The sequence below is a fragment of the Eumetopias jubatus genome, unplaced genomic scaffold, assembly GCF_037043125.1.
Source record: "Eumetopias jubatus isolate StellerSeaLion01/CBP00866 unplaced genomic scaffold, mEumJub1_p1.0 scaffold_1, whole genome shotgun sequence".
In the NCBI taxonomy this organism is placed as follows: Eukaryota; Metazoa; Chordata; class Mammalia; order Carnivora; family Otariidae; genus Eumetopias; species Eumetopias jubatus.
This window is the reverse complement of record NW_028274807.1, coordinates 109,837,400-109,851,837: the sequence shown is the minus strand read 5'-3', so window position 1 is coordinate 109,851,837 and position 14,438 is coordinate 109,837,400. Positions and strand designations below refer to the sequence as shown.

At 35.6% G+C, this 14,438-nt stretch overlaps 1 protein-coding gene across 1 annotated transcript; it reads left to right on the top strand.

The window, feature by feature from the left end:
• The first annotated feature begins 554 nt into the window (after positions 1-554).
• SUCNR1 (succinate receptor 1) lies at positions 555-7,519 on the top strand. Its single transcript, XM_028103030.2, has 2 exons — positions 555-630; positions 4,778-7,519. The coding sequence occupies exons 1-2, from the start codon at positions 628-630 to the stop codon at positions 5,729-5,731; spliced, it is 957 nt and encodes a 318-aa protein (XP_027958831.1). The 5' UTR covers positions 555-627; the 3' UTR covers positions 5,732-7,519.
• Positions 7,520-14,438: the final 6,919 nt, after the last annotated feature.

The window sequence follows — 14,438 nt, the reverse complement described above, 5'->3', positions numbered from 1 at the left end:
TAGACACCACCTTTCTCCCTAATCCCTAGCCATCTGATATGTCTTTTTTATGTGTCTCTTGATTTTAATCACAGAAAATAAAATGGGAACTACCTGAAGCTCTAGTGTCCCTTTTGCTGGAACACTGACAGAGCATATACTGAGATTGGCTTTCACAATTTGTTTTACAGCTCCCTCAAAATTGTTGATAACAGCTGCTTAGTTATATGCCCAATGTAGAATTCACTAAAATTGTCAATTTGAAAAATAAAGCAAAAGCAGAAAAAAGCGGAAGCAATTGTATATCCAATATAAACTATGCTAACTTTAAATACGCAAATCAACATGAAAACAACAAATGCTTCTCTGTTGTTTTGACAGTGAATGAAATGATTTCAACAGTAGTCTTTACAAACTCTATTTGTGAAATGTGTAGTTTGTTTGTGTCTTGACCTCATGGGAAGTTCCCCTTGAACTGTATTTGGAAGTTTGACTGAATAAATTATTCCTGGACTTTTGAATTATTTATCTTGTCTGCATGATATGCAAATTAGACTTCACTACATCCAGGGGCACAGCATTGGGTTAGAAGCTGTATCAAGTTGCTGGTGAATAATTTCTGTCAAGGGATCAGGGCCTTCCAATGGAATGGTAAGTTATAATGCAACTCATGTCACCCAGGTATACAAAGTAATGCCGGGCTTCCCATTAGGGGTTTCTTTTAAAAGTGGCTTGTGAGCAATTAAGGTTTTAAGTCATGGGCAAATGAACTGTCTGAACTGTCATTCATAACATGTAGAACAACAAAAGAAACTGAAAGGAAGTCATGATTTTTTCTCCTACATTTATTTTTTACTGAATGTAATGTTTTTTGTAATTGCCAAACACTAAATTTATTTTACTTACAGAGGTTTATCACATTTGCTAAATGTGACAACATATTGGTAACATATTTCAACAAAAAAAGTAATCAGGTTTATTTAAATGTAACTACTTACAGAAAAAAAATTAAATGTTTAGAAAAAAATATGTGAGAGGGAATCTCAAGGCATTCAAAAAATTAAATTTAGCATTATGTTTGTAAAAATTACAATTGTTCAAGAGTATAATTCACTAAGGAAAAATGAGAAATTGCAAAAACATTGCTAATACCTTCCAGAACTTTTATAATTGGTGAGTTTTTTTTTTTAATTCATAAACATATAATTTGATACCTTACTATCACTTTTTAATAACTTGGCTTATGACATAAATTCAGGAAATATATTAAAAATGAAGTTATCAATATTAAATGATTGTACTTTTCTGTATGAATATATATTTGTACATTCAAATTGTTTATTAATGAAAATAGCAATTAGCTAAAAAAAATACTCATATTGCCATGTAAATTTGCCTTAAAGAATCAGTCAAGGATTAAAATGCACAAATGATCTTTGTTTAATTGTGATAATTATAAGAAAAAACAATTTAAAAGCTAATAAGCTATCAAATGTATTTTTAAATTTAAGCTTCAAAACTATACATTTTTAAAGGGCTGAGTAGAACAACAGTGAAAGAAACATTATTCCAAATTAAAAATGCATACTACTGATCTGCTTATGTGAGTAAATTGAATATTGCTTGTAATTTAATCATTCTAACCAGTTTAGATATATGTTTGGATATATAATTAAAGATTTCACTTTAATTACAATAGCTAAAAAACAGTTAAAAATAACTCATCCAGCACTGCTATAACCTATTTATCATGATTTCTGTTCCTTAAAAATTAAAAATACAACCACTAGAAAATGGAAGAGAGAGTATTAATTTTTCATGAGGGATTTCCCTTCAATTGAGGAATTCCCTTAAAGGATCAGCTTATCTCATCAATTTATAGAATTGTAACGGACACACTAAAAACCACACTCAACTACAAACATCATCTAATTTGGACTCTAATACCCAGAAAATTATGGGTCTTGGTGAGGTTGAAATTGGCCGGCAAATATAAGACAGACTGACATTTATAAACCACAGTTTATTAATATTAGGGACTTAAGAAAATTATTTTAAGAATAAAATACATCAAAAAGCAGATTATAAAATATCATAAAGAGCATAATCTCATTTTTGTAAAAAATAAATTCAAATAAATATTAAACTATAAGAGTATATCCAAATATTAGAAGTAGTTGGTTTACAGACAACTTTCATTTCTTCTTTTTGCCTACCTGTATCTTCTTTGTGAGTGCTACAGAATAACATACATTTTTTTTTTTTTTTAAAAAAGGTTAAAGCAACCTGAGAAGCAGGACAAAGGTGACTAGCCATTCATTTTCCTTATTCCAGTTCTGGTATTCTCTACCCCTATGACCTCCCTGAATCTGCAGTCCCAGGGGACAGCTCAAAGCAGAAGACTTCTGCATGGCTTCAGCACGGCCCCTGACTTGCCTGAGTGGTAGTTACTGGGAACCTGGCAGATGGAGTTACACATGTCTTCATGGCTCTCTTCCTGCCATGGCAGTCAAACCTTCCTGTGCACAGAAGCTACTGACATAAGTCAGAGCACTTAAGAACTGCAACATCAGAAAAATAAGAGTGAGGACTAGAAAAAGAGGAAATTCAAAATGAAACAAATGAGTGTTAAGGAAACTTTCTATTGTCTTAATATTCCACTGAGTTTGTGCACCTGCATTTTGAGCAATCCCAAAATAATGATCTGAGCTCTGAGGAGCTCCAACATTTAAAGCCTGGGCAAATAGCCTACAAAGAGAGGAAGGAGGACTCTAAAGAGATTGCCATATCAGGGAAGGCAAGGAAGAGAGTGCTTCCCGAAGTCTTAGAACTGAAAGCAGTGGGGAAGAGAGTTAAAAATAATAGTGAAAAATTACCACTGATCTATAAAACAAAGCCTATTTAAAAAAAAACATTAACCTTTTTGCTATATTTCTAGAAATCTCAATATATCCAACACATGGTGATTTGGGGAAACAAAAAGAAAATCCAAATAAACTGAAAGGAAAAAGGACACATTAAATATTATCTGGTGTCTCATCCCTAGTGATAAAACTCATACCTTGGTACATATCCTAGACTTTCTGATATTTATTAATTTCAGATATAAATTCCTAATTTTTAAATTAACCTTAATTAAAAAAATTGATCCTGAAGATATGTATATAATTTTACTTTTGACAAATGTGTGTCTAAACAAAACTACCTAACTAGTACAATTGCCCATTTTGAATATTAGTCACATTATGTACAGTGTCAGATTTATAGTGGGATAGAGCAATGGGTTTATCTGACCTTAGAGGAAATATTTATAAAAGTGTTTTCCAAACAGTCAAGTGTTTATCTCCATCCCCACACAACAAGCATTTACAGACCATCTCCTATCTGGCAGTCACTATGGCAGAGGTAGAAGATAAACATGAATAAGATAAAGTTGCAAGAAATTCGAAGAAACTTAGTTTACAAGGAGAACATAAAATATACATAAAATGGTAGGTCAGAGAGTCTGTCTTGGGAAACCCACACAAACTGAGGTCTGAAAGGAGTGCAGACATAGGGCAGTGTATGTGATGGGTCAAGGGTCACAGGAGGAAAAGTCAGTGAGAAAGGATTCAGTGAACTGAGCATTGGGAAAGTTCTCTGTGCGTTCAACGAATAGGAAGAAGAGCAAGGAGGAGACTCATGCTAGGTGAGGCTGAAGTGGCCTACAGGAGCCAAATCATGCATGCCTTAAGTACTCATTAAGGATTCGGACTTCATTACCTAGACAGTGGAAGGTCATTTAAGTGTTTTGGCTGAGGAGTTAATATGATCTGGATTTTGGTTGTAGTTTTCAAGATTGTCTGGCTTTCAGGTTGAAGGGAGATTGAAAGGGAGCCAGAGAAGATGTGAGGAGACCATAGAAGATAAAATACAGTCTAAGATAAAGATCATGGTGGCCTGGACTAGAATGGTCATGAGGGGGACAGACTTGAGAAATAGCCAGACACCACAGGCGACAAGACTTGGTAGCTTATTTGTTATTGGAGATAAGCTACAGCTGACTTCAAGGTTGTTGCTTAGATATACCATAAGCTTTCAGCAAATTGTGGCCACTCTCATTATCATTACTAAGATTTTAAGGCTCATATTTTAAATTTAAAAAAATCATATTTTAAAACTGGAATTATATTCAAATTTAGTAAAATAACCATAATTCTTTGGCAATATGGAAATAAAATAAAAGCTATTAAAATAGCAAGACTGGAGTGGTAAGTATCCCTGTGTCCTCTCCTAGGTTGTGTTCAATTAAATCTAACTCAGCAGACTTGGTTGAACAGCTGCAGACGGAAAAAAGAATTAGATGTTCCACTTATTTCATCGCACCATTTCTTGGCCTCTTTGCTATTTGTCAAGTCCTCTATGTGTGTTTCCACCTCCGGGCCTTTTCACGTGCTTTCCTTTATGTTTGAGACATTTTTTTTACCATTATGTGACATGCATTTATTTGTTTCCTGGTTCTAGCCAAGAAAGTATAAATTGTTTGAGATTAGGAACATTGACTTGGTGCTGTTATCCCCAGTGCCCAGCATATAGTTCAAAGGTATTCGATAAATATTTGTTGAAGTAATATATTAGTGACATACCTCTATATGAATATGTATGTATATGCACTCTTTCCTAATATAATCAACTTTTTATAGTTCAAGCTTTAAGAGTTTAAAAAAACAAGAGGTTTTTTTTTAAATTATTACTATGTACTGTGCAGTTTTGTCTTTAGTCATAGTCTAGTGTTTTACCTTTTCTTTTTCTTCTTTAGGCGTGGAACACAACTTGCCCGAATTGGCTGGCAGCAGAGGCTGCCCTGAAAAAGTACTACCTTTCCATTTTCTATGGGATCGAGTTTGTTGTGGGAATCCTTGGGAGTAGCACTGTTGTTTTTGGCTACCTCTTCTGTCTGAAGACCTGGAATAGCAGTAACGTTTATCTCTTTAACCTCTCTATCTCAGACTTGGCTTTTTTGTGCACACTTCCCATACTGATTAGAAGTTATTCTCAAGGAAAGTGGTTATATGGGGACATACTCTGTATAAGCAACCGGTATGTGCTTCATGCCAATCTCTACACCAGCATTCTTTTTCTCACTTTTATCAGCATTGATCGATACCTGCTCATGAAGTATCCTTTCCGGGAACACTTTCTGCAAAAGAAGGAGTTCGCTGTTTTAATCTCTTTGGCTATTTGGGTTTTAGTAACCTTAGAGCTACTACCCATGCTTCCTCTTATAAATCCTAATTTAGCTGCCAATGGCACCAATTGCATTGATTATGCAAGTTCTGGGGACCCCCAAAAGAGCCTCATTCATAGCATATGCCTAACCTTCTTGGGATTCCTCATTCCCCTTTTGGTGATGTGCTTCTTTTATTTCAAGATTGCTCTTTTCCTAAAGCAGAGGAACAGGCAGCTTGCTACTGCTTTGCCCCTTGAAAAGCCTCTCACCTTAGTCATCATGGCCGTTGTGATCTTCTCCGTGCTTTTTACTCCCTACCACATCATGCGGAACGTGAGGATCGCTTCACGCCTGGAGAAGTGGAAGGAATACCAATGCACTCAGGCTGCCATCAACTTCTTCTACATTTTGACTCGGCCTTTGGCCTTTCTGAACAGTACCATCAACCCTATCTTCTATTTCCTTTTGGGAGATCACTTCAGGGAGATGTTGATGAGTAAACTGAGGCACCAATTCAAATCCTTTACATCCATTAGAAGATGAGGTCCTGGACTGATGTTTCCATGCAGGGAAAAGCGAGATGCTTGTGTAACAGATTATTTTATATGTGCAGCTGTAGGCCAATTACAGTTTGATTCAACTCACAGATGTAAATCAGAGAGGGATAGGCCTGACACTGTTTTAAAAACACGCTGCATCTGGAGTATGTGAAAAGAAGAAAATGGGAAGTATTTATTGGTTTCTTCACCTAAGAACTTAAAGGAGTTAGACTGACATTGTCTAATGTTTGGGCATGGAAGTCCAAAACCCTGGGTGTTACAAGACTTTCTCAATCAGTTTAAAAGCAATAGCAGATAGATAAAGCATCAAGTAGTCTGTATTTAATCACTGGTCAGATTGTAAAAAAAAAAAGTGTTGGCAACATTATGTTATTCTTATTTGTTTGAGCTTATAAATTAATGTGAAAACTAAGTAACAGATTAGGCATACACTATTAAAGACTGTTGTTAGAAATTGTGCTCTTGAGCAAAATTTAAACAGTAGCAACAAGGAAGAAAGCAACTTGAGTTCAATGATGCCTATATGACATTTCTTTATATTGATCATGAATTGGGGTCAAGTTGTAACTATAAGTCCTATTTTCTTATATGGTTTTTAGTGCAATTAATCTTATTAAATGGTACCTAAGGAAATGGTTCAACAAAGGGAGAGACAGGTTTGAGCTTGTCTCTCAGGGAATTTAGGTGTAAATGATTGCTAGAAGAGAGACCATGGAGAGTTGCAAAAATCTCAGAGTTATAGAACACAAAGTGCCTATCAGAAAATCCAAAGCAAAACAAAACAAAACAAAGGTAAATGCTTTTGGACAACTTTATTTCAAAGACAGTGACTTATATCTGGTGTGAGCTTTGTTTTCACAGAATATTACATAAGGCCATTGAAGGAAGTGTTCTAAACAAATGCATTTTATGAAATTGTAGAATATAGGGAATATTTATGTGCATATTAATATAGATTAACCAGATACCACCACTCCATGCCACAAAACAAATATAGGAAAAAAATAAATGGAGGCTACATTAGCTTTTTCAAGTCAAATAAATATCGCATAATAATTTGCTTATAAGCAACAAAATATGTCCAAGGCCATGTAACTATGCTCTTTTTCTTAAAGTCATTAGCTGTAACATGAAGGATACAATAAGCATTGTGAGTACAAAGAAATAAAATTCTATTGTCCTTCCTGTTCTGAGATAATCTGGTGTTATTATATTCTGACATTACAAAAACCTAAAATACTCCCAGTTAATGTTTCCATACTTGAAGCTACTGAGATATTATAAAAACACATTACTCACAAAGGATTTATTTTCTTACTTATTATTAGGCTTCAAGATATTTTCTCATGCCTTGCCTTTATTGTCAATATTTTGAAATTTTCAATGTGATTTCATAACTGCCTGATAAGCTGAAAACAGAATCTCCTGAATTTCCTCATCAGAAAAGGCCACAAAAGGGCCTTAGGAAAGAAGTATTTGCTTATTTCTGCAAACTTAGATAAAACATATAATTTAATCATCATTTGTATTTTATGCATGGGTTTTAATTCGTAAAGATGGAATTCAATTTGCCCCACCCCTACCCAAAGGAATAGTGGACTCTTTTAAGTAGTACAGTGAAATATTTTATGAAACCATAAACTCTCACATATATCTTGTAACCAAAATGTTAAGTAATTTCATAGAACATTTCTTAATCCTTTTCTTACTCAAATCTATCATTTGGCAACTTAATCCTCAACAGACTAAAGAGAATTACACTAAAATTATATGAGCTATTCCATTTACTTTTTGTACAGGTGATTGTGAGAATCATAAACAATAAATAATGGAAATTCTTTTTGGGTTTGTAGTTTTCAAAGGGAATGCTGTTGGGCTTTTGTATCTTTTCTTTTTAATTGGTTCCTTATTGTTTTAAGAATCATGTCTAACTATCTGGCCCAGCATTTTGCAATCTGGGCCCACCTATATTATCATATGTTAGATCCCACCACCATTGTCACAAACTAAACCCTCCAGCCAAAGGTGGCTACTTCATTTCATTATATGCAGACCTTTCTTCACTGTTTACAGCTGGATGCTCACCCCTGTCCCATCATGCCCACAAAAAAAAATTTTAAGCTCGTTTAAGGTCCATGTCATCTGTCACTCCTTCTTAAAACCTTCCTTTAGATCTTCTCCACGAATAGCGGAGACCTCAGACTGCTTTTAAGTACTGTTTTAACGAAATGCATTATTTTTGGCCTTATAATATTGTTGTTTAGGTTCAAGTCAACTCTAAGGTCTGTGAATAGAAGAACATCTAATTTTTCATTGCCCTTCTAGCACCCAGCAAGGTACATTTTAAATGGTTGTTTATTATGAATGAATGTCCTACAAACCAAATTTAGGATATAGTGTGCATAATTGAGCTCCTTTTTAGTGTGCATAATTGAGCTACTTTCTGTCATCACTGTTTTTATAAGTACTATTATTTTATATGAAGAATAGAGTGTGTAAACACAAACATGTGTGCCAGACGCCATTGCCTTATTCCTTATATTTTCTTCTATACCTTTGATCTTAGTTTTAGTTGATGCTTAAAATCTGTGTCTGCTAGTTCCAAACTTGGGCCATATCAAACTTGATCTCCATTGATTGCCTTTTATCTTAAGTATGGGCTACAATTTCCTGCTTTTTCATATCTAATAAATTTGGATTGTATTCTGGACATTTTGAATAATATATTGTAGAGTCTCTGGATTCTCTTATGTTCCATTGAAGAGTACAAATATTTTGTTTCATGGCTGAACTCAAACTCTAAACTCTACAATCTCATTCCAGTTATTTTAGCCTTAACTGAGCTGCTTAGAATCTATCCAGCACATCCATCGTTCAGAGGTTAGCTAGAGACTTGAGTAGAGTCAAGATGCGCAGTTCCCTTTCTATAACTCTCTCTTCTCCAAAATCCTTCCCTTTCATTTTCCAGTTGTTCAGTTCAACCTGAACTTGTCCTTTGCTTTCTCATGTCAGATAGGCTATGAGTTTCTTTCTGGATTTTAGCAGCCCTGCATGGCCTGATAAGGACTTGCACCCAAGCTGAAATTATTAAAAAATGTGGCTGGGAATGTCACCCAGTGCCTTTTACTTCTGCCAAGTATTGATCCCCTTCCTGTGCCTTCTTTTGTTCACCCTCTAGTGTCTTTATGTAGCTGGTTGTTTATATGTTCTTGGAGTTTAGAGATATTCCTTGCAGGAAGTGTGGTTTGATAAGAGTTACTAGGCCATTACCAGAACAGAAAATTTTCTCCCTTAGAAGTGAATGAGCTTAACTATATAATATAAGTCTATATCCTAAGTGATTTAAATTCCCGCTCATAGCTTCTAAATATTCTTAAGGACTTACTTCATCTTGACCATCATTTGACTTTAGCCTCTGCATTTATTCATGCTTTCTCTTTTCCATTGTACCAGTTTTGGTTTTAAACCTAACCTCTGCAGTCACTTCCAGCAAAAAAGCAAAAGAACAATAATTTTCCTGAAAGCAAATAGCACTCACTGCCTATTGTCCTGCTTTTTGTGCTGGTCTCCATACTTTCCTTAGTCTAGGTCCTCACTCCATGCTTTGTGAAGAGTAATTTTGCCCCACTTGGAAACCATGGTACTAAAAATATTGGAGTACACCATATTCCAATACTCCAGTAACAAAGAATTATTTTAAAATAAATGGGTACTTATTGCATGGAGCACTGGGTGTTATACACAAACAATGAATCATGGAACACTACATCAAAAATTAATGATGTACTGTATGGTGACTAAAATAACATAATAAAAAATAAAATAACTTTTCTCTTTAAAAAAATAAAAATAAAACAAATGGGTAATGGGTGTTAAGGAGGGCACATGTTGGGATGAACACTGAGTATTATATGTAAGTGATGAATCACTAAGTTCTACTCCTGAAATTAATATTACGCTATAGGTTAACTAACTAGAATTTAAATAAAAACTTGAAACATTTAAAAAAAAGGTGAGGGGCACCTGGGTGGCTCAGTTGGTTAGGCATCTGCCTTCGGCTCAGGTCATGGTCCCAGGGTCCTGGGATCGAGTCCCACATCGGGCTCCTTGCTTGGCCGGGAGCTTGCTTCTCCCTCTCCCCACCCCTGCTTGTGTTCCTGCTCTCGCTATCTCTCTCTCTGTCAAATAAATAAATAAACTCTTTAAAAAAATTTAAAAAGTGAGATTGTCCATAAAAGAAATTCTTGTTTGAAATCCAAAAAGAATTGAAAAAATTTCATTTTACAGATATACTTCTCATTTTCCTATGAGAAATATTTAAAACATTTTCTTGTCTGTTGTTACAGGAAAAGAAGTGTGTAAGGAAACACTTTGTCCTCCTGGAGAATTTTTTTCCACCAAGCAACTCCCTGTGATATCACCTGAGTAGCCTACAATTTAACTCAATTATGATACTATTAGAGAAGCTAGATATATCTATATATCTGTATATACGTAAATATATACCTATCTACCATCATGTGAAAGAGATTCTTCTTTATGTTCCTATAAAAATATAGATGAGGCCTCAAGGTTCCCAGCTGTTATATCTCTGACTAGATTTATATATTTAAATTAGTGGGGAAACCCCACTTTGGTCTCAAGTTCAAGTTAAAGTGCTTTGCAATCCAGGCTTACCAGTAACAAATTAGGTGTTTTGATCTCTATTTGCTATGGATTCCTGTGGGGATACCCTATTATTCAGAACTCTAAATGAGATTCCTCAGGACCAAGTCACCAAATCCCATCCTAAACCAACAGCACAAATAATAATAATAACAAACACTTGGGAAGCACTTAAAATTTGCAAGGCATGGTTGCTACAGCACTTTATATATTTAATTCATTCAGCTATTGCCAAACCCTATGAAGGTTACAGATGAAGAAACCAAGGCATAGAGAATTTAATGGTCACACAGCAAGTAAGTGGTAGGACGGCACTTCAAAGACCATGCTCTTAACCTCCACATACTAGGCTACAGTGCATGGAAGTTAATAAACTTCAGGGCCATTTTTAGATTCTATCTAAGGGTGTTTATCTTATAACGTAACACATAGTTTGATCTCAGTGTCATCTAATAACACAACTCTAAGGAAGACAACTTCAGGAGGATGTGAGAGTGACTTTTAGATTAGGCTCTTAAGTCAGTCACATTTTTTTTCTTTCCTTTTTTTTATTTTATTATGTTATGTTAGTCATCATACAAATACATCATTAGTTTTTGATGTAGTGATCCATGATTCATTGTTTTCGTAAAACACCCAGTGCTCCATGCAGTACATGCCCTCCTTAATACCCATCACCAGGATAACCCATCCCCCCACCCCTCTCCCCTCTAAAACCCTCAGCTTGTTTCTCGGAGTCTCTCATGGTTCGTCTTACCTCCGATTCCCCCCCTCTTCATTTTTCCCTTCCTTCTCCTAATGTCCTCCATACTATTAATTATGTTCCACAAATAAGTGAAACTATATGATAATTGCCTTTCTCTGCTTGATTTATTTCACTTAGCATAATCTCCTCCAGTCCCATCCATGTTGATGCAAATGTTGGGTATTCATCCTTTCTGACGACTGAGTAATATTCCATTGTATATACTGACCACATCTTTATCCATTCATCTGTTGAAGGGCATCTTGGCTATTTCCACAGTTTGGCTATTGCGGACATTGCTGCTATGAACATTGGGGTGCATATGGCCCTTCTTTTCACTGCATCTGTGTCTTTGGGGTAAATATCCAGTAATACAATTGCTGGGTCATAGGGTAGCTCTATTTTTAACTTTTTGAGGCACCTCCACACTGTTTTCCAAAGTGGCTGTACCAACTTGCATTCCCCTCAACAGTGTAAGAAGGTTCCCCTTTCTCCACAACCTCTTCAGCATTTGTTGTTTCTTGCCTTGTCAATTTTTGTCATTCTAACTGGTGTAAAGTGGTATCTCAATGTGGTTTTGATTTGAATTTCCCTGATGGCTAATTATGATGAACACTTTTTCATGTGTCCGTTAGCTATTTGTATGTCTTCTTTTGAGAAGTGTTTGTTCATGTCTTCTGCCCATTTTTTGACTTGATTATTTGGTTTTTGGGGTGTTGAGTTTGAGAAGCCCTTTATCTGTAGGGTCATTTGCAAATACCTTCTCCCATTCTGTGGGTTGCCTCTTTGTTTTGTTGACTATTTCCTTTGCTCCGCAGAAGCTTTTTATCTTGATGAAGTCCCAAAAGTTCATTTTTGCTTTTGTTTCACTAGCCGTTGGAGATGTACCTTGACAGAAGTTGCTGTGGCCAATGTTGAAGAGCTTACTGCCTATGTTCTCCTCTAGGATTTTGATTGATTCCTGTCTCACATTGAGGTCTTTCATCTATTATGAGTTTATCTTTGTGTATGGTGTTAGAGAATGGTCGAGTTTCGTTCTTCTGTATATAGCTGCCCAATTTTCCCAGCACCAATTATTGAAGAGACTGTCTTTTTTCCATTACATATTTTTTCCTGCTTTGTTGAAGATTTTTTGACTATAGAGTTGAGGGTCCATATCTAGGCTCTCTGTTCTGTTCCATTGGTCTATATGTCTGTTTTTGTGCCAGTACCATGTTGTCTTGGTGATCACTGCTTTGTAATATAGCTTGAAATCAGGCAACGTGATACCCCCAGCTTTGTTTTTCTTTTTCACAATTTCCTTGGTGATTCAGGGTCTTTTCTGATTCCATACAAATTTTAGGATTGTTTGTTCCAGCACTTTGAAAAATGTCATTGGAATTTTGATCAGGATGATGTTGAAGGTATAGATTGCTCTGGGTAGCATAGACATTTTAACAATGTTTATTCTTCCTATTCATGAGCATGGAATGTTTTTCCATCTTTTTGTGTCTTCCTCAATTTCTTTCATGAGTGTAGTTCCCAGAGTACAGATCCTTTACCTCTTCGGTTAGGTTTATTCCGAGGTATCTTATGGTTTTTGGTGCTATTGTAAATGGAATCATTTCTCTAATTTCTCTTTCTACAGTTGCGTTGTTAGTGTATAAGATAGCAACTGATTTCTGTGCATTGATTTTGTATCCTGCCACATTATTGAATTGCTGTATGAATTCTAGTAATTTGGGAGTGGAGTCTTTTGGATTTTCCACATAAATATTATGTAATCTGTGAAGAGAGAGATTTTGACTGCTTCTTTGCCAATTTGAATACTTCATTTCTTTTTGTTGTCTGATTGCTATTGCTAGGACTTCTAGTACTATGCTGAACAATAGTGGCAAGAGTGGACATGCTTGACATGTTCCTGATCTTAAAGGAAAGGCCCTCATCTTTTCCTCATTGAGGATGATATTCGCTGTGGGTTTTTCATAGATGGATTTTATGAACTTGAGGAATGTTCCCTCTATCCCTATACTCTGAAGAGTTTTAATCAGGAAAGGATGCTGTATTTTGTCAAATGCTTTTTCTGCATCAATTGAGAGGACCATATGGTTCTTCTCTCTCCTCTTATTAATGTGTTCTTTCACATTGATTGATTTGCGACTATTGAACTACCCTTGCATCCCAGGGATAAATCCCATTTGGTCCTGGTGGATGATCCTTTTAATGTATTGTTGGATCCTATTAGCTAGGATATTGTTGAGAATTTTGGAATCCATATTCATCAGGGATATTGGTCTGAAATTCTCCTTTTTGATGGGGTCTTTGCCTGGCTTGGGGATTAAGGTAATGCTGGCCTCATAGAATGAGTCTAGAAGCTTTCCTTCTGTTTATATTTTTTGAAACAGCTTCAGGAGAATAGGTATTATTTCTTCTTTGAATTTTTGGTAGAATTTCCCAGGGAATCCATCAGGCCCGGGACTCTTGTTTTTTGGGAGGTTTTTGATCACTGCTTCAATCTCGTTACTGGTTATTGGCCTATTCAGGTTCTCAATTCCTTCCTGTTTCAGTCTTGGCAGTTTATAGGATTCCAGGAAGGCATCCATTTCTTCCAGGTTGCTTAATTTATTGGCATATAGTCGTTGATAATAATTTCTAATAATTGTTTCTATTTCCTTGGTGTTAGTCATGATCTCTCCCCTTTCATTCATAATTTTATTAATTTGGGTCCTTTTTCTTTTCTTTTGGATAAGTCTGGCCAGGGGTTTATCGATCTTATTAATTCTTTCAAAGAACCAGCTTCTAGTTTCGTTGTTCTGATCTACTGTGTTTCTGGTTTCTAATTCATTGATCTCTCCTCTAATCTTAATTATTTTTCTTCTAATGTATGGCTTAGGCATCATTTGTTGCTTTGTCTCTAGTTCTTTAAGGTGTAAAGTTAGTTGGTGAATTCAGGATTTTTTTATTTTTTTGAGTGAGGCTTGGATGGCTATGTATTTCTCCCTTAGGACCAACTTTACAGTATCTCATAGGTTTTGGACCAATGTGTTTTTGTTCTCATTGGTTTCCATGAATTGTTTAAGTTCTTCTTTGATTTCCTGGTTGACCCAAACATTCTTGAGCAGAGTGGTTTTTAGCTTCCAAGTGTTTGAATTTCTTCCAAATTTTTTCTTGTGATTGAACTCCAATTTTAAAGCATTATGGTCTGAGAATATGCAGGGCATAATCTCAATCTTTTGGTATCAGTTGAGACCTGATTTGTGACCCAGTATATGGTCTATTCTGGAGAAAGTTCTGTGTGTGC